The sequence below is a fragment of the Gossypium hirsutum genome, chromosome D01, assembly GCF_007990345.1.
Source record: "Gossypium hirsutum isolate 1008001.06 chromosome D01, Gossypium_hirsutum_v2.1, whole genome shotgun sequence".
Lineage (NCBI taxonomy): Eukaryota > Viridiplantae > Streptophyta > Magnoliopsida > Malvales > Malvaceae > Gossypium > Gossypium hirsutum.
The window spans coordinates 45,958,181-45,977,811 of NC_053437.1; the positions used below are offsets into that span (position 1 = coordinate 45,958,181).

Consider the following 19,631-nt stretch of genomic DNA (forward strand, 5'->3'; position numbering starts at 1 on the left):
ATTGATTGATGAGTGTATAAGATTTGACATCTATTATGGGCATCATTGTCTTAAAAGTGAAATTGTTGTTAAAAAAAAAGTGTAACTATGATTAGTCTCATCAACTTGCTAAAATTATTTCATTTATAGTAGACTTTCACATGTTTAATTGTCACATTTTTTTAACTTTTAAAATTGCACACTTGCCAAGGAAATATAGGTAGCTTTTAATATAAAACTGTCATATAGATAGATAATATGAATACAACTTTTCAACAATCCATATTTTTCTTTATTGTGATTTAAAAATGTTGAGGGGATGGACTCTTAATGAAATCATGTATAAAATCAATAATAAAAGAGAAAATTGACGAATGATAAAAAGAAGTTGAATTAAGAAGCATGACATGATATATTAATTTAAGCTTGAGGTTAAACCATAAGAATGTGAAAATAATTGAGGCCTTAGTGTAAATATTCAAAATTTATAGGATTAAAATATAAATATGGACAAGTTAAAGGACCAAAAGTGAAAATATTCAAAAGGAAGAAAAGACTAAAATATAAAACAAATTGGTGAATGAGGACCAAATTAAATAAGTAGATAAATGAGAAGGATTAAATTATAATTTTTACAAAAGTGAGTAATGGCTCAAAAACAAATGTTGAGAAATTTCAAGGGCAAAATGGACATTTCTAAATTCGAATAAATATCAATTATTAAAGTGTAATAATTATGGATTATTTGGTGTTGAAAGTTAATTGGTTGGAATATTTTATAATTATTTTATTATTAGATTTTTTATTAATGAATGAATGAATAAATAAATGAAAAAGATGAAAAAAGTTATCCGTCATTTTTCCATGTTGCCTTTTACCACGGGAGAAAAAGAAGTTGAGTTTTATTGAATATTGTCCTTTTCATCAAAATTCATCATTTTCACCTAGAAATCAAATGAATTACCTTAACCTCCAAGAGGAAGAGGTGACAAGAAGACTATGATGAGTACGAATATCATCTTGCACTCAAGAGAATTGAAGTTGGAGGAGAGAGAAATTCAATCTAAGGCTTGAAATCAATAGGACAAGGTAAGAACATCAAGATTTTGTCCTGTTTTAAAGCTTCATATTGTAGAAAAAACATGAAATTTATGTTAAAATAGAGTTTTGTTATATAAAGTTTTGTGTTCTTAATACGTTAGTGAAGAGAAAGTGATGGAAAACGTTGTAGATAAAGGAAAGGAGATGACAAATATGAGAAAAGAAAGTGGTGAAGTTAGGGAAATGAAAATTTTAGATAAAAAGAGATAAAGACTCGAATGAATTTTAGTTATTTTTCAAATGACTAAAGTGAATTAGGGGGTAAGTTAAGTGTATTGGTATGTAATAAAAATCATGGCCTAAAGGATAATAATATTTTCAGTTATATTTATTATTAGCAAACTCGTAATTTACTCCAATTAACTTAAGTGAAAACACTTCATTTTTCTTATTAAGGAATTGTCATTTGGAGTGCAAAAAATTGTAAAGTAAACTTAAGTGAGTCTCTAGTAAAAAGAAAAATGAGTCACCTAGTTTACATCTAAGCTTTTAAGAGGAAAGTCTTAGAGGAGAGTGATCCTGATTAAAGTATATAAGTGAGGATGTTACTTTGTGAGTGAGTGAGGCTTAACTTTCAAAAAGTATAGTGGATTAACTCTCTAAGCATGACCCCACAAACATAAATATTTCAAATTGTATAAACAAGTTCTTCGTGTTCATCGATGTTTTTACTTGCAATAGTTACTAGGTCCAGCTGTAACTTACTATATATTTACCAAGAAAAAACCAACCAACTCTCAAATTGTTATGAATTAGGATTTTAAAATTTAAACTTTACTTATATGATTGTAGTCCTGCGATGAAAAGGTCACGGAATAGTGATTACGTAGTGATGGTTGATGATGAAAGCTAACAAAATAACAGTTTAAGTGGGGCAGAGTTTGGGGTTGATTTTAGTTTTCAAGATGCTATATTTAATAAGCATTATCAATCAAAGCTATTATGGGAGGAAGTTATTCATGATATAGAGGATTCAGGTGAGGATTAGGAGAGTGGCCTAGTGGCGAGATCAATATGGCATACCGTGTAACACCCTATACCTAACCCAATTGCTGGGTTTGAGTACCAAGTGTCACAAGAAACCCGAGTCACTTAACAAAATTTTGCCCTGTTACTTATCGCCTTAATTTGTATCAAGTGGTACATCTATTACTACCTATCAACATTTAGTCAATTCCAAAGATAACATCATATTTAAGATTTAAATCCCAATTATAATTTATCTTGTACAAGTTTTCAATCCCTACAATTGTCCTGCTTTATTTAACAAAAATATTTATTTATAATGACTTAAAACTTAATATTTTACTACAATAAACTTAATTAATCCTCAAGGCGTGGCCTCTAAAGACGCTCCTCTATATACATGAAATAGCTACCATGCCCATCACTTGAATCTGGTAGTGTCTAGGTTGGTCCTTCCACTTGCTCATTGAGTCTTCATCTACCCTACATACAAGCAGTAAATTTTACAAGTTCAGAATAACTTACTGAGATCTTGTACATCAATATTCATAGAATACTTTTTAAAATTTGGGAAAAATAGATTTTGTGTGCAGATGCAAAACTCCTTAAATTTCGTAGGAAAAGCCAATGCCTTGTTTTCTCTGAGCTAATTGTCGGTGGTCATAACCACTAGCCATAACTATGTTTTATCAAACAATTCTTTCTTATGGGTTTTGACCATGTTTATCGCTATTCTAAACTTTCCTTATACCCTTCATGATATGTCTCATCTTTGATGCCCATATTTGCCAACACAAATTAGCGAATGAACGCGAGATAGAGTACAATCGAATTATAACGTGTTATGAGGGGATTGGAGTGGAGATTGTTGTGGAGTGATATATATATTTTTCCTGAAAAGGCCGAGGTTCAGTATTTATTGCGAACTCTCGTGTTGCAGTCCCTGTTTTGGCGTACTTTTGGTTTGACTAGCTCTTATGAGGTCTGGCGTGTTACCAGATGAATTAACTCTTACAAGTGATTGGCGTGTTTTGGGTGGAAATTTTAAGTACTCATATCTGTAAATTGTTCATAAGATATTCAATCTCTATATTGTAACCTTTTTAGTGATTTTTATAGTTATAACATGTATTTGAGCTTTGAATTGAACTATGCAATTCACCAGGTTGAGATTTTGGATGACAGGGAACACATGTAGTTGATTTATTATTGAATGATTTATTGTATTACTTCGGTAAGATTTATTATTTTTGTACGTCAACTTACTAAGATTTAATGAGCTTACTTGTGTTATTTTCTGTTCTTGTAGATACTTTGAAGGTTGGACAGTTGGATCGACACTCAAGTTACACTATCCATCCATTTTCGGTAGTTTTTGAACATTTTGTCTTAGGTTTATAATGGCATGTATAGGATGTTATGTAATGGTATTTTGGTATGTTTTTATCTTGATGTTTATGAAGGATTGATGGACTTATAATACTTGCTAGGTAAGTCTTTTTGGTCATTTTTGAGAATTGTTGTGTATGGCATTTTGGCACAAGATGTTGGTTTGGAAATGGTCAATTATGATATGTTTTAGGCACATATAGAATGAATTTTTTATGCATGGAAATATTGGTTAGTTGATTTAGGATCTTGAAATGGTATATTAATGTGTGTTTAGACATTGTTTAGGTCCATTTTATAGTTTTCTTAAATAGGTTGAATGTTTATGCATGGCATGGTTTTGGAATGGCTTGATTATATGAAAATTTTGGGTCCACACGGCTTGAGACACGAGCGTGTGACTCAGTCGTGTGTCATTTGATGATTTTGAAGGGTGCAAGTCAATGAGTTACATAGCCTGACACACGGACATGTGGGGAAATTTAGAGAGTTACACGACCTGACATACAGGCATGTGACACGGCCGTGTGACCCTGTTTTGCAAATTTTGCATCTTTTTCCTAAACTTTTGAAACTATTTCAAATTGGTCCCAAATTGTTTCTAGGTTATTTTTAGGGCCTTGAGGGCTCGATTTAAAGACACTATGCATGTATATGATTGATTTATGATGTGATTATAATATTGAACGATATAAAGTACAAATGTTTCTGATTGTTTAGTAATACTCTGTAACCCTAATCTAGGGCCGGAGACAGGTTAGGGGTGTTAGAAGTAAACATTAAAATGATCCTAACAATCTAAAAAAACTTATAATGTCCGTAAGTCTGTAAAACCCAAAAGAAATGTCTGAAAATGTCCCTATTAAACAAAAAGAAAATCCATAATAATTAAACCAAAAATATGAAATTCAAGCTCTAAAGTCGCTGTCCAATCCTAAGTCTGAGAATCACTTGAAATGAAACAAAAAAAAAGGCGTGAGCTTTAAGCCCAGTGTGTGTTTAGACCTGTAATCTCAGTACAAACATGCAAAACTAACGGAACGTCTCATAGAATATCTCTTAATATTTCAAATCATATTAGATTCTATACAAATCATATCTTATCATATCATGACATATCATGTCATGTCATATCAAATCATAGCATATCATATCATATCAAATCATTTCCTACCCCCATCCGTTACATACCATCTTCGACCAGCTAGTCACACCGTATAAGACTACAAAAGTCTATCAACCAATCACACTAATATGTGGTGGTGTGCCACTCATATATATGCAGCTGAGCTGACAAACAGAATTTTCTGGTCTAGCTGTCATATTTGCAGTAGAACTGTCGTATAACACTTCTTTTGTCATATCATAACCCACCCCCAAAACACATGCATATCATAATCATATATCATACATCATACATCATACTTATTTATATCACATATCATATTGCATGCATACACACATATTTTCATATAGGCCATAACATAGAATATGATTTAATTCTAGAATATCTTAGTTAACATACCTGCTAAGCTTATTCATATATTGTTATATGCTAAAACTTGCCCTTTTCCGGTCTCATATGATGCCTATAGACCCAAATTTTGAGTCCCTCAAGTGGCCCCTAATCAAGCCTAAAATTTTTCCAAAGTGGCTCACACAGCCCAAAAACCTAGCCTGTGTGGTCCACACGGCCAACCCACATGGTCTGTAAAGTTTCACATGACCGTGTGCTCCACATAGCCCTTGTTTCGCATTTTTTCCAAGTTTCAAACAATAATTGCGTTAGTTTCACCCACCTGATAGAAGAGTTGATCGACCACACAATAATTGCACTCCAAATCCTACAATTATTCATCAACTATAACCATTAATTCTCAGAACCCATCCAAAATAGCACACTTTTCACCTAAAATTATAGCCCCTAAACAGAAGTTAAGTGCTTACCACTCAAGAAATCAGAGACCTGATTGCAGCCTACTCCACTGGAGGAAGTTGATTGTCACCCCCTTCGCGTAGTCAAAACACAAAAACATATATCACAACCAAGAACGAGGTTTACGCATAACACAAGTCTTATCTTGTTCAAAGAAAAACAGTTTCGAAGTAAAAGAATAGAAATAATTCGACGAACTTACACCACATTCAAAATTTCGATCATATTAACAACACCATGCACAAACACAAGGGAAAACAGAATGGATGAAAGCAAGTGCCAACAAAAAAGAGAAGATGGGAAAAAGAAAATTTCAAAAAGAAGAAGAAACAAACAAGAAAAAGAGAGATAACTTAAGAAGAGAAGTTGTTGGATGTGCAAAAGAAAAGAGGGATTTTAAGAATTTGATGAATCTGATAATTAAAAAATAAAAAATAAAATATCCTATAATCACCCAACCACCAGACTTTTGTAATTAAATAAGCACTTAACTACTAACAAATACAAGCAACAAAAATACTACATACGCTCATACTAAGATTGGAACTAAAAACCCCAAAATCCGCTAAAATTTAACCATTAAACCACTAGGTTCATCATTGTTATAATTCAACAAAAAATTAATTTAAGTCCTAAGGCTCAAGCTTAACATAAAGCCAAAATCGGATAGAAAAATTCAACACAAGGGAATTGAACATAGAACCCAAAGCATACCTCCAAGGCACTTAACCACCATACCAAAGTAAATTACTCAACAATTACACACACTTAACAATTTAAAAATTTGGGGCATTACAAGATTTTAAAAACTAAGAAAAATTTTTAAATTTTTAGGAGGGTCATAGAACTTTGTTAACCCACTTGTTTACGCCACTAGTTGATTTGATAAAAAAAATATTATATCGATTAAAAATTTTAAATACATTACAAATATAATTATATTGATAAATTTAATAATTAAATTATTTAAATATTAATTATACAAAATATTATAAAAGTGTAAAACTATTTTACCTATGATTTTATATTAAAATTTACTTTTTCTCTCTTTTTAAATTGGATGCTTAATATCCACACTTGCTACCAAATATACTAATAACAAAATAAATAAAAAATGTGTTGTATTTATAATTTAGTTTATATACTTTTATCTTAAAAAATTTAATCCTTTTTACTTTTCAAATTTCAAAATTTAAATCTAACTGTTAACACTATTATTATTTTTTGTTAAATTCCGGTTAATTACAACGTCACTTTTTTTAATTACGTTACTACCAAGTGAGTAGTTTCTTTTATTTCTAAATGTCACTCCAGTTAATATAACAAAAAAAATTGAGAATATTAACAATTGGACTTGAATTTTAAAATATAAAAAGTAGAGAGACTAAATTTCTAAAAATAAAAATATAAAGATTAAATTTTAAAATGTTAAAAAGTATAGGGACTCACGACATATTTTAACCTATATTTATATCATCAAGGGTAAAAAAGAGAAGCTACCATAAATATGTGAATTTGGGTGGTCGAATATTTTGTTTTCCTTCACTGAAGTACATGATTAAAGAAGAAGATGAAATGCAAAAGCTTGCCTAAGTGTCTATTTGCTATAGAGTTGTGACAAATGGAAGGGTATCTTCTATAATACAAAAACATGGAATTAAGGGATTAAATCCTATTGTTGAAGTTGATAAATCCAATTGTCCACCGTCAGCCACAAAACTTGCAACTTGAAAATGGAAAGTCTTATTCATCATTGGTCGATAATCCTCCTACTCTTTTACACTTTTTGAAAGAAAAAATAAAGTGTTGTCGTTGAGAAGTTCACATTTAGCAGATGGTTAGTCTATCATTAAGAATTGATATGCCCTTCCCATAATAATGATGATGGTGATAAGTGATAACCTATACTACTACATAACACTTATCCATTCTTTCTCTATTTCGGTTCTAATTTCTTTTATTTTTTAATTATATAATATTAATTTTCAGTTTTACTCCCTATATTCTATTTAAATTTGAGATTTAATACTTATTCTTTAATATTTGACCTAATTTGGTACCTCAACTTATTCTAAATATTTTGCTTATGCGAATTTCAAAACTTGTTAACTTTATTAAAATTATCTGTTAAATTTAAGTCCATTATAATATTTTTTTATTATATAACTATGTGTTTTTTTTTTCAAAATATCATACTAACAAATTTAATAAAAGAATTTTAATAGCATTGATAACTGAATTTGAATTTTTTAAATTCGAAAACTAGAGAGACTAAATCTCTAAAATAAAAGTATGAGCAAAGGCAAACCGTTATAAGAGCCTAAGGGACCTTCCTGCCCCCAAAAAATTGAAAATTTTAAATTTTTCCTTAAAATTTTTAGAAAATTTTATTTAAGCCCCACAAATTTTTTTGGAAAATTCTATTTCTCCATTGAAGTTTTTAAAAAAAAATTTATTTAGGCCCTCAAATTTTTAAAAATTCCCATTTGTCTCACAAAAAATCTAAAAATTTTAGTTAGACCCCCAAATTTTTAAAATAATTCTCATTAAACTCCTAAAATTTTTTAAAATTTTACCGGGCCCCGAAAAACTTAGTCCCACCGGGCCCCAAAAAACTTAGTCCCAAGATCTACCACTAGTATGAGGATTAAATCTCAAATATAGGAAAAGCACAAAACTTAGAACCTATTGTATCTTCTAAATTTTTACGTTATAAACTTCAAAAAATAATTAACCCAACATGAAGTGTGAAATCACAATAGTAACAATAAAGCAAAGGCTTAAATTACAAAATGATACCTAAACCATATATGTTCACAAGTTGGTACCTAATTTTTTTTTAGTCAATGATACCTAAATTATACTTCATTACTTAAAATGGTACCTAAAAATATACTCTTTTACCCAGATTACCCTAATTATTAAAAAAAACTTCTTAATCAATCACTTTGTGACAAGTGAGACTTTTAAATTAAAATTAAATTAAAAAACAAATCAAATCAAATTAAATTAAATTAAATTTTTTTTATTTTTTTAAAAAAAAAGCTTTTTTTTTCTTTTTACACTTTCTCCTTCCCACAATTATTTATTGTCTTTTAATGTACCTTTTTAACTGTCAGATATTTTTTTAATGGTTAGATAATATTTCTTTACAATCCTTTTACTTTTTTTTTCTACTTAACTTTTTCACAATATTAGGAGTTCATACTTTATTTTGGGTTTTTTTTTATTATAAAGGTTTATTGAGGACTAATTTTTTTATGCAAAGTGCATAAAAAAATGGAGAAATTTATTTTTAAAGAAAATAATATACGAGTTTTGAACCAGAGTGAGAAAAGATCAAAATCATGGATTAGAAAAAGAAAAAAAACTCGGTGGAATGCGAATTTTTTGGTCGAAAACTGGGTTTGGATAAATTTTCCAACAAGTTCTTAAAATTTTCATCATCAAAGTTCTAGGTAAAGAACAAAAAATTATATATATTTATAATTTTTTAAGGAAATAAACTTTATATTTTAAAATTATTTTTAGTAACAGGAATAATTTAAATGCTACTTGTAAAAACAATGAAATTTAAGTAACAACTAAAAAAGAGAGTTTAGGTATATTTTACCGTATAAGTCTAAAGAGAAAGTAAAGTTTATTTAGTTTTAGCGCTTCATAAAACAGAGTTGAGCGCACTCAACAAACACTTGCTGCCGAAGTTTTTGTCATCCCTATCACTTAAACCTTCACTATTAGTTTCTTTTATAACTATTCCCTACCTTGAGGCCCCATCCTAACGAAACTTCACTCATCACCTCCTGTCTTTCAATTCCTTTGATAAACTTGGTTTACACTTTACATTACTTCATGATATCCGCATCAATTAGACCTCATCCATGTTGATCGATTAAAAAGAATACGTTTCGCTACCATTAAGAAAAGAATTAAAATATTTATAAATTTAACTATCACGATATTAATTAAAAATATTTGATTGAATTGATGTCACGGATCAATCAAATATTAACTCAATTAAAAAATATATATTTATACAGGGTTATTTACTATAAAGATATTCTTATTTATTATACTTTTATATAAAATCAATAAAAATTAACAAATGATTTTTCTATTTTACAAAATGAAACCTAATAAAAAAATCACGTTCTTATAACACCTTTTCCACCAGTCTCGCCTCTAGTTTCACAATGAGGCTATGCACTTCGAGAGACTTGGCCAATTGCAACCCTTTTCTACTGCCCCATAATTCCGCCAGCTATCAGACTTTCCAATCTTCAACAAACTCAACTACCATTATAATCTTGGATAAGCCCTCCACTAAAGTTAAAATCGAGCTCGATATAACGCCTCCACCGCAGCTTGTATCTTACCTTGAAGAACCCTTTTATTTCCGCACTTCCATAAACCCAAGAGTACGGTTGTGAAAAGAACGTCCCAAGGGACTTTTAAAGACATCACACGATCTGATCGGAAATTATGCTAGATCTAGATACGAAAATCCACACTAAAGAAGTATAAGTGTAAGTCCATCACTCTCATTTCACTCCAAATCTCCTTTGCTATTGAGAAGTATCTCAAATTATGGTCAATGGACTCGACCTCAGTACCACAACTAGACAAATCATCTATATTCATGTTTTTACGAGCTCCTACTTGGTTTGTATTTAAACGATCACCAACCAAATGAAGAAACGAATATGGTTTGGACAATTTAGCCTCCATATCCAATCCAGTCTCCCCCCCCCTTTGCATGGTACCATTCGATTCGGTTAGCAGAGTAAGCTGAACCAACCGAGAACCTACCACTGCTTTCATGACCCCAAAAGTAAGAGTCGTAAACCTCTGAGGTATTTGGTTAGCCAAGATTTCCATTATGACCTCATTTGGAAGAGCATTCTCTACTAGTTCTAGCTGCCAAATCCCCAAACTATCAAGAAGCTCATCTATTGATTCGAATGATGGCACTAAATTGTCAACCCGATCTGCTTCCAAAAGGTGGAAGAACCTTTCCCTTCCAGTTCCCCAGTTCCTTCAAAATCTTATCTACAATATACATGTCTCCCTAGTGATCTTGCCATGGATAATGGGACACCATGATACATGCCAAGATTATTAATTAGCAAAATACCGCTAGCATTACTAAAAGAAAGAGCTTCATTGCTAACAACATTCAGAGAGAAATAATTTCGATTCAAATAATAATAATAGCCCAACCTGACACTTGACTAAACCTCCTGCAAACAACCCTTGATAATCTCCATTTGCGCCATATTTTCCTTCGCTTGAAACTTTATATGGCAAACCATAACTCTCTTTCAACCTATTCTAAAACCATATGTGATAACTTCTTCATAACCATAATGAATAAGTAGAGGGAAAGTGGGTCTCCATGTCACAGCCCTTGCTAAGGGTTGAGTTCACTCATCACCTGCCCATTTCAGTTCAAAACAATCTTACTATATTGGACATAGAAGATAATCAACTCAATCAATTTCTCCAGTACTCGGAGATCTTCCAATACTGTCTTCAAGTTTGAGAAACCTCAAATGCGATTATCATATGCCTTGTGTAAATCAATCTTCAACACCGACACACCCTGTCTGCCCCGCATACTCATCATAGAATGAACAACTTCTTGAGTAATCAAGATGCCGTGCTTCTACAGACTAGAAAGCTATTTTTTTGAAAAGGTCTGATAATACGTTTAGAGAATTGGATGTAATCTGTTAACAATAGTCTTAGCAGCACCTTATAAGGCATAAAAAAGACTGATAGGCCAAGATAACGAAATTTTATCCGCTGTTGCAGACTTAGGAATAAGCGCTAAGAAGACCCATGCTAAATTTGCATAAAAAGGACTATCTTCCATTGCCCTACTAACAAAACTAAACAGAATGTACCTTTCACCGCTTCCAATGCCTCTATGCAAGAAAATAAGCAAAATACCATCCGAGCCAGGAAATTTCAGACCTTTCATAAAAAATAACGCTGAACGAACTTCCTCACAACTTCCTCCTGTGAGACTTCGACAACTAACGATTCCTTCTCACTTGCATTCAGAATACATTGAAATTGCGCGTAATCATGTTGAAGAGCCACAACATCCTTCCTTTTAAACAGATTATCAAAATAACCCATGATTTATGAAACTTTAACTTTGATCATTTTAACCAAAACCCAGATGTTACGTAAATAAATGTGTCATAATCTAATATTCTTAAGCCACTTAAACTCGGCTCACTTGGAGATATGCATCAAACTGATACCTAGCAAGTAAATGTAAATACATTTTCAATTTCAGCGAACAATGTACTGACCTAAAAAATTGTTTCTCCCTCTAATCCTATTCAATCCAATTTGATTAATTCAATTTTGAAAGTTAAAATTCTAAACCTAATCTGACTAGAATCTAAAGTGTTCCAATATCAACCAGTCTGCCCCATAAGACATGGAAAGGAAATGAAACCCTTTCTCTTCATTTCATTAAAATAAAATGAAAACCACAAGATGAATCGCCATACCTTCTAGAAATGAAATTTAGACGACAATTCAACCAAAAAAGATACGAGTATAGGCATCTGTAACGTTCAAATTATTTTTTATGAACTCTGTCAAAAATTTTGCTAGAGTATTATCAGTCACTTAGGATACTCCAATGTAGTCATAGACAGACGCAGAATGACAAAGATGTATGTAGGTTATCTAGACAGACCTTGAACAGCTTATTCATTTTTTTACTTTCTTCCAAAGTAGAACCGTGCCTTATCAGACAACCCTTATAGGGGTATGAGTTTATGTGATAACTGTAGGTGCGGATCGGCCGGTGAACTCCAGCATTTTAGAAAGTTTTAGAGCAACCACCACCTGATATCAAAAGCAAGAGTCAGCCTATAATATATAAGTAATCTCAAGTGGACTTGGGATCAATTTAGCCAAGTTCAAGGATGCTCACAAGAGGAGCAAGCGCTTCTTGGGAATCTCTTCCAGTTTTTGATGAGTCCTTTTCGTATTGTTCAATGTAGAGGCGGATAGTTGCACCTTCTGAACCAGTTCCAGAGAGACGGAAAACCTATGCATAGGGAGTAAAATCAAATAAATGATGTTTCAACTAAAGCTGCTACAGATAAACTCTAGAAATATTTTTCACTGCACTAGAAAATGACATGATCTACTCAGATAAACACTTTTTCAGTAAATAAGGAAGTTGACTTACCAATCGCGATCCATCCTCGAACAAAAACCGAATACCCTGGTGCTTTGAAACAGAGCCATCAACAGGATCCTTGTATTCAAATTCATCAGCATTGACAACATTTGACACATCTGAACGAGCCCCCTTCACACTACTGCATGCAAAAAGAATATGACCATCAAAAGAAACTAAAAGGTTTAACAAAGGAAAATTTTAGGCCTAATAAATGCAGACGCAAATAATTTTAACAATATTTCCCAATTTCTTTCCTCAAATTTAATGGTCGGCATCTAAGTACATGGATTCACGTTCGGGTGTCCTATATGGATATTTATCCAATGGTCAAACTTATCATTTGCTTAAAACTTTGGACTCACAAAATCATCTAGAAAGTGTCCAAAATAAGAAACAGATGCAGGAAACCAACCTTGTGAAAATCCACTTGCACTAAGCCCCAGGATCAACTTTAATTATTCAAGCAATCAAAAAATACAGTGCAAGAAGAGCATGACATTCATCCACGAAACTATAAAACAGTGGCATAATCCAGTAAGTGGTTTAGTGGTTCTAAAATGGCATGCACACATACCTATTGATTTCATCAAGAGATGATTGCAATTTGACCAGATAGGCCATTAAATCCTTTGCTGCACCAGCATCCACATTCTTCGTCAAACAAAGTAAATTAGTTAATACTCTCCCAATTCCTTTATGGCCAAACATGGAAATGAACTACAAAAATGCCATACCTCATAGTCATATCGAGTGTAATAGTGTCGACCATAGATAGCCCAATGCTGACGAACAATATCCTCAACAGTCACAAGCTTATCCCCATTGAGATTTTCCTTATTTTTAAAAGCAAGTATTGAAAGCCAAGCCAAAACAGCCCAAATTCCATCTTTCTCACGTATATGGTCAGAGCCTGCCCACATTAGAATGTTTTGTAAGTTTCTCATGGTTCCAAGTGTATACTTCATGTTCGGAACATCAAACACTTACCAGTTCCAAAACTTTCTTCTCCACAAATCGAACATAATCCAGCATCCATTAAGTTGCCAAAAAATTTCCAGCCGGTGGGTACCTAGCAAAGAACAGATAAATAGCTACCTTATAACAATAAAAATAGTGGCCAGAAGGAAAATTATCAAAAAAATTCATTTTCCGTGGACTACCTCAAAAAATTTTAAGTTCAAGTTCTTGGCAACAACATCAAGGGCAGCTGAAGTAGGCATACTCCTACAAGCAGCAAATCCAGAACATGAATCTTAAATTTCAATTTCAGAGGAGATGATTATAATTTAAAACAAGTTTATCAGAGTTTGAATTGCACAATAGATGTAACAGATATTGTCAATTTTACATCTTAATTAAATCCAAAACATTACTATTGGAGATTCAGTGAGTTCTAAATGCTTGAAGAAACATGTCATGTAGGCCAGAAGACAAACCACTTTTCTGAAATTTGCAGTTGAAATTTAAACTTAAGATCTCACAGAAGGATGATGATGATGATGATGATGATGGTTGTTATTGTTATTGTTGTTATTGTTATTATTTTTATTATTGTTATTATTATTATTATTATTATTATTACCTGAACATGTCGAAGAGAAAAGATACAGACACATTTCACCTATTCTGTGCACCTTGTAAAGGCTTCAAATGTAGAATCACCTTTCTTTTTAAGCTTCAGAGACAATAAGCATGTCGGTTGTTTAAATTTTATAATCTTTATAGTTATGAATCCTACATAATTGATAGTTAAAGAACCAACTGGATACTTGCACTAGTAGAAATTATATGTTTCGATAGGAAGCAGGTTAAAAACTAAAAATATAAAGCTAAACAGTGCAATAAAAAAACCTGGCAACTCCCTTCAAACCAGAAGAAAAGTAAGGAATTGCATTAACAGCATTGGCAGCAATGATGGCAACTGAATCTGATGGAGTGACAAAGAACCTAAAATAAAAAGTTATAGAGAAAACTCTAGGAGGTGTAATTATTATATGATGTTAACTAGACTTCCTGGACAGTATTAGTACCTTTTTCCCAGTATCATGTTACGATCAGCATCACCATCAGCAGCAGCACCAAACTCTGGGGGGTCAACTGCAGAGTCCGATTTTCCTAATCCCATTCGAGCAACTAACTCCTTTGCATAAGTCAGATTGGGATCAGGATGCCCTCCTCCAAAGTCCTCCTGGTTTGCATCGAGTCAAAGCATTAACAAAGAAAAGTGTGATCTATTCAGCTAAAAAAAGATGCAACATATCATCAGACTCTAAAATTCTTCAACTTTAAAAGACCTTGGGTACACAGTTCAACAGTGAGCTTTCTTGTGCCCCAAGCTCTTCCACAAAAATGCGATGAGCATAAGCTCCAGCAACTCCATGCAGTGCATCATAGCTTCAATACAAGGAGAAAGAGTTACACTTTTCAACCAAGAATAATATAGTTTATTCCAGAGAATCAAAAGAGTCCTGTGCTTAAAAACAAAAGGCTTATCAACATACCAGAATGTAAACTTCGAAGAGGAAAGCAGCTTGCGAATAAGCTCAAAGTCAAAAATTGACCTGAACATAGAGGCAAAAGGATTTAGTATTTAGACTGCTTGCATATGCTGCCAATTTTAAAACCCTGACACTCTCAGAATGAATAAATAAGGATATGAATAATATGAAGAGGAATTATGTCACAACTCACAAGGTTTTAGCCCATGCAAATAATTTTCTAGGGGCTTTCAAGTTTCAAATTATAATAACAATTTCCAATCAAGGGACATAGACAAGGACATGAGAGAAGAACAAAGATCACTATTCGAAAGATACTGCTAGTCAATATATATTAGATGGGACTCATTCAATTGAAGAATAACTTACTTCATCAGTTTCACATAGTCACTTGCTGAATCAAAAACCTCAACATCAAACTGTCCCTCAGGCCCCGAGAAGTTTGCAACACCAATTGTACTAATGTCTATCTGGATAATGCAACATATTAACAAGATTAAGTTACAGTAAAAAGATGAATAAAAATACTGTTCTAGGGAAGCAAGACAAACATTTGGTAGATCTTCAGCAATCAAGTATTCTGTTATTGTTTTTGTGTTCTCAAAGATCTTATCAGTGATAGCCTCTGGAGCAGGTCCACCATTTTCCATGTTGTATTTAATTCCAAAATCCTGTGACAAAGACACAAAAGCCAAAGCAATCATACATTTTTCAAATGTTGCATGCAAAAACAGTTTTTAGACAATATACAAATTCAGCTCCGCCCTACCTCATGAGGACCGCCAGGGTTATGACTAGCTGTCAAAATAAAGGCACCAGTTGCTTTGGATCCCTGGAATTGAAATTTGTAAGCAGAACCTTAATGTTGTCAAAACTAAATCATATTGAGTAACTTCTCACAACATAATACTGAAAAAGATGATAAACAAAAAATAACTAGATAACGCAATAGCAGCAATATTACTCACATCGACACCAACTCTTTCACGTATTACAGCTGATACAGCAGGAGTTGAAAGCAATCCATTTTGACCAACCCATACGCGTCTTACTCCATTTGCAGCTGACATCTTAATTATTATCTGTCAATTTAACACAACGCATTACCTCACTGAGCAATTTGTACAATGGTTAAGGACTTATTACCAAACGATAACAACATTGAAGACATTATGATACAAGAAACCACTAAAAAGGACCTCAGTTGCATCCAGTTAAAACATATGAGTTTCAATTCGGGAACCAAAGTTCCATAAGAATGATTGGACAAACCAGAAACACCTACTATATACACTGCACTGAGTACATAGAACATGTTAAACTAGCCAAGTGTAAGTCCCCTTAGAAATGGCCGCCACAAATTCATTCGTAAGTTGAAGCCTGAATCTCTTAAATGACCAAAGTACACTACAGAAGTCCATATAAAGAACAATTATTTGCCATTGACAGAACAAAAATTTCAAAGAGCACCCGTTTAACAAAATAGCAACAAATGTTTTTTCTCTCCTAAGATGGTACAGTTTTATGGCAACCATTTAGGTTCAAAGTTGAAGTACCTGAATAGCATCCTTTGAAAAATAACGACCGTCACCAGAAACAACAAGTGTAGCACCTATAACCATGAACAGACATAAGAGGAAAGCCATTGTAATCCATTGAATGTAGGTCATCAAGAAAAAGAAATGTCACCAATGAAATGAAACAAAACAAAAATGAATTCCTAACATAATTTTTTTTCTTTAGATGATTCAAAATCATCTCTCAAGATAAGAAACGACTTCTTCCCAATAAAGTAATAAATTACCAAAAGAGCTGGTGAAGAACTAAAGAAATTGAGTTGAATATACTCTACAATAATCATGCCAACAAACTAAAACTGCATGTTATCATAGCATTAGATGAGGCCTCTAATGCTAGAAATTGAATTAGCAGGCAATACAGAAATACACCATAGCTGTCTGTACACTTAAAAATACCAATATTCTTGGTGTTCTTATCAGGTGTGGAGGTAAATATCTTAAATCTGAGCTGTGGTGCTCTTAAAAGGGGTTAGGATAAAAGTCTTAAATCTGAGCCATGGTGCCCTTCTTTTTTTACGTATAGAAAAATATTCGTAAACAAGAAGTATGCATCTATTAGTTTCAAGATTGATAGTATAACTCTACTATTGGGTGTGGTATAGCCACCTAAACCAATGTAGTCAAGAAGCATCCCTAGCAAGAGAGGTGAAGGAAAATTTTGGCAAAAGCCTTGTTCCAAACAAGGTGAGGCAGCTTTATCAAGGCTCACAAAGGAAAATTCCCTTTGTTTTCTTCATGATAAAAACAAAATTAAGAATATAAAAACTAGAAGAGTTTTCTGCAAGTGGTTATATTGTCAGTTCATAACCTAATGTTTGAGATGAAATTTTAGAATAATTTTCGTTAAGACTTGGTAATTTTAATACATTCAGCCATGCAGTGCTGTCTGTTATATATATTCCTAAAACTAGCACTATGCTCCTTAGGCAATACAAGGGTCCTAGCAGCTTTAGCACTATGCACCTTTGATCACATATACCTAGGTATCAGCAGGGTCCAGTAGCTCCCCTCCCTTCTTCCCTCTATTACTTTTCTAAAATTTCTTCAGAAAGATAAAAGTCAAGTGTCCAAAATGGCTTAAAAAAATCAGAAAAAGTGAAAAAGAATTTAAGGATCCCCAGGGTCCCCCAGGATTCCTGTCCAATATAAGGCTATACTGATACGGACTGCAACAGTTAAAACATTCAAGAAAATATAATATATCCCAAGTACTTTGAAGACAAAAAGACCAAAATAAAATCAAGCAAATGATATGACCAGACTATTGTCTCTGGATGACATGAACTAAATATCTTTCAAGATAAAACTAGAACATTTTGTTGAACTACCCAAAGAATTGTGCATATATCCCAAGTACAATTAGGGCAGATACATCCTTTTCATAAGAGTTTCCCTAATATAACAAAGCACACAATCTAAGCAAGCCTCACATAAATGGATGTACGTAAAGTGAATCCTTAGTTCCAAGATTTTAAGAGCATAGTTAAAGAGCCACATTATGCCTCTAAATATTAAAAAGTAAAAATTACCAAGTACATTTAGCATACAAAAAGGCATAGCATCAACAAAAACCCTTACCTCTAACTTTTTCTGGTGTAAGGGCATTGAATGTTGACTGAACGAAATTTTGCAAATAATGAGGCTGAATGAAAACTTTCACCTGGACAGGTCAAAACACCACAGTATACAATTAAAAGAAAAACATGTAAATCAATATGCAGAGGCATATTGTAAGAAAATATAGAAAACTGTTTATGTTCCATATCACTCAAGTTGCAAATAACCTGAACTTTGACACGGATTTTAGCAACATGTAAAAAATGGACTTCGACAATGAAGGAAACTATTAATCTAATTACCTATCATGCGTAAGAACACTGTACAGAATACTGGTCAAACAATATAAGTAAGACCTGAAGAACTATTAAGTAGTATTAATTTTTTAGCATCAGTTCCAGAGTATTAAAAATTAAAACCCATAACGGGCAACAGGCATCCAAAACATCAACAATTAGGAATTATATAATCATTTAAATATAGAAATACGATCTAAATATAAAACAAACCACCAGAAACCATATAAATATAGTTATTAGATTCATGAGAAACTATGAGCTGAAATGGAATCAAGCATTAAAATTTTACCTCAAAAAAAAAAAAAAACAAAGAACTAAATTTAAATAATGAATGAACTTGATTCAGATCCAGAATAGAAAAGAAAAGGAAAATAGATCATAATTAAGTTAAAACTTCAAATAGCAAATAGATCAGCACCGAAAATGATAATATCCATGTCTCTCTTCGGTTACATGTTATAGAAGTAAATCTTAATCTATGAAAATGAAGTTCAATATATAGTTTACGAGATCATCTAATTCAACGAGAAGACCTTGCAGCAGGCATCAATCAAACGGATTAAATTGATCTAAAATTAAATTGGAGTGATATAACAGAAGATCGAGATATCGTATAACGATCAAAGTAAAGGAAATGAAGAAGGAAATGAAGAAGGACGATTAAGAAGCAAAAGGAACCTTCTTACGGAGGCCAGAAGTTCCAGGCTTCTGGCCGTCGATCGGCGTCGTCGAGACTTTGGAAACCTTGAACACCATTTCTTTGCTTTCTACGACTGCCATGCAACACAATTCAATCAATGCGAATCTCTTAACTCTTGATAAATAAATATGTAAATATTAAAAAAAATGAAAAGAGAGAGAGAGAGAGCTCACTCGTTGGGGAGATCAAATTGAAATGCGTTAGTTTTGAGAATAAGCTGGCAAAGTGAGGAAGTGACCCGTATTACCTTCTTTTTAATAATATATTGTTTCTTTTTCTTTTTTGATATGAAGTGAAAGAAACGCGAACGGTGAAGATTGAGGCCAGGATGAGATTAGACAGGGGGCGATTTGAAACCTCACGTATTCTCCCTTGTTTGGGATGAATAAAGGAGATCTACTTCAAACTTTTTT

At 32.6% G+C, this 19,631-nt stretch overlaps 1 protein-coding gene across 2 annotated transcripts; it reads right to left on the bottom strand.

Annotated features, from left to right (window-relative positions):
- Nucleotides 1–11,948: 11,948 nt before the first annotated feature.
- LOC107922163 (phosphoglucomutase, cytoplasmic) lies at nucleotides 11,949–19,596 on the bottom strand. Of its 2 annotated transcripts, XM_016852049.2 has the most exons (19): nucleotides 19,392–19,596; nucleotides 19,197–19,291; nucleotides 18,241–18,322; nucleotides 16,639–16,694; nucleotides 16,051–16,164; nucleotides 15,852–15,914; nucleotides 15,634–15,753; nucleotides 15,452–15,552; nucleotides 15,086–15,145; nucleotides 14,879–14,978; nucleotides 14,615–14,772; nucleotides 14,436–14,531; nucleotides 13,745–13,808; nucleotides 13,572–13,653; nucleotides 13,319–13,494; nucleotides 13,159–13,235; nucleotides 12,591–12,723; nucleotides 12,330–12,446; nucleotides 11,949–12,241 (listed from the first exon to the last, which is right to left on the bottom strand). In XM_016852049.2, the coding sequence occupies exons 2-19, from the start codon at nucleotides 19,272–19,274 to the stop codon at nucleotides 12,170–12,172; spliced, it is 1,749 nt and encodes a 582-aa protein (XP_016707538.1). In that variant the 5' UTR covers nucleotides 19,275–19,291; nucleotides 19,392–19,596; the 3' UTR covers nucleotides 11,949–12,169. The 2 variants fall into 2 exon arrangements, with proteins under 2 accessions (XP_016707538.1, XP_016707539.1); XM_016852050.2 differs by lacking the exon at nucleotides 14,436–14,531.
- Nucleotides 19,597–19,631: the final 35 nt, after the last annotated feature.

Excerpts from the sequence above, each read along its gene's own strand:
- LOC107922163 (XM_016852049.2), bottom strand. The coding sequence starts at position 19,274 with ATGGTGTTCAAGGTTTCCAAAGTCTCGACGACGCCGATCGACGGCCAG. Across the intron at positions 15,754-15,851 it reads ACCCTGGCGGTCCTCATGAG|GATTTTGGAATTAAATACAA; the intron begins GTAGGGCGGAGC and ends TCTTTGTCACAG. Across the intron at positions 13,809-14,435 it reads GGTTTGAAGGGAGTTGCCAG|GAGTATGCCTACTTCAGCTG; the intron begins GTTTTTTTATTG and ends TGCTGCTTGTAG.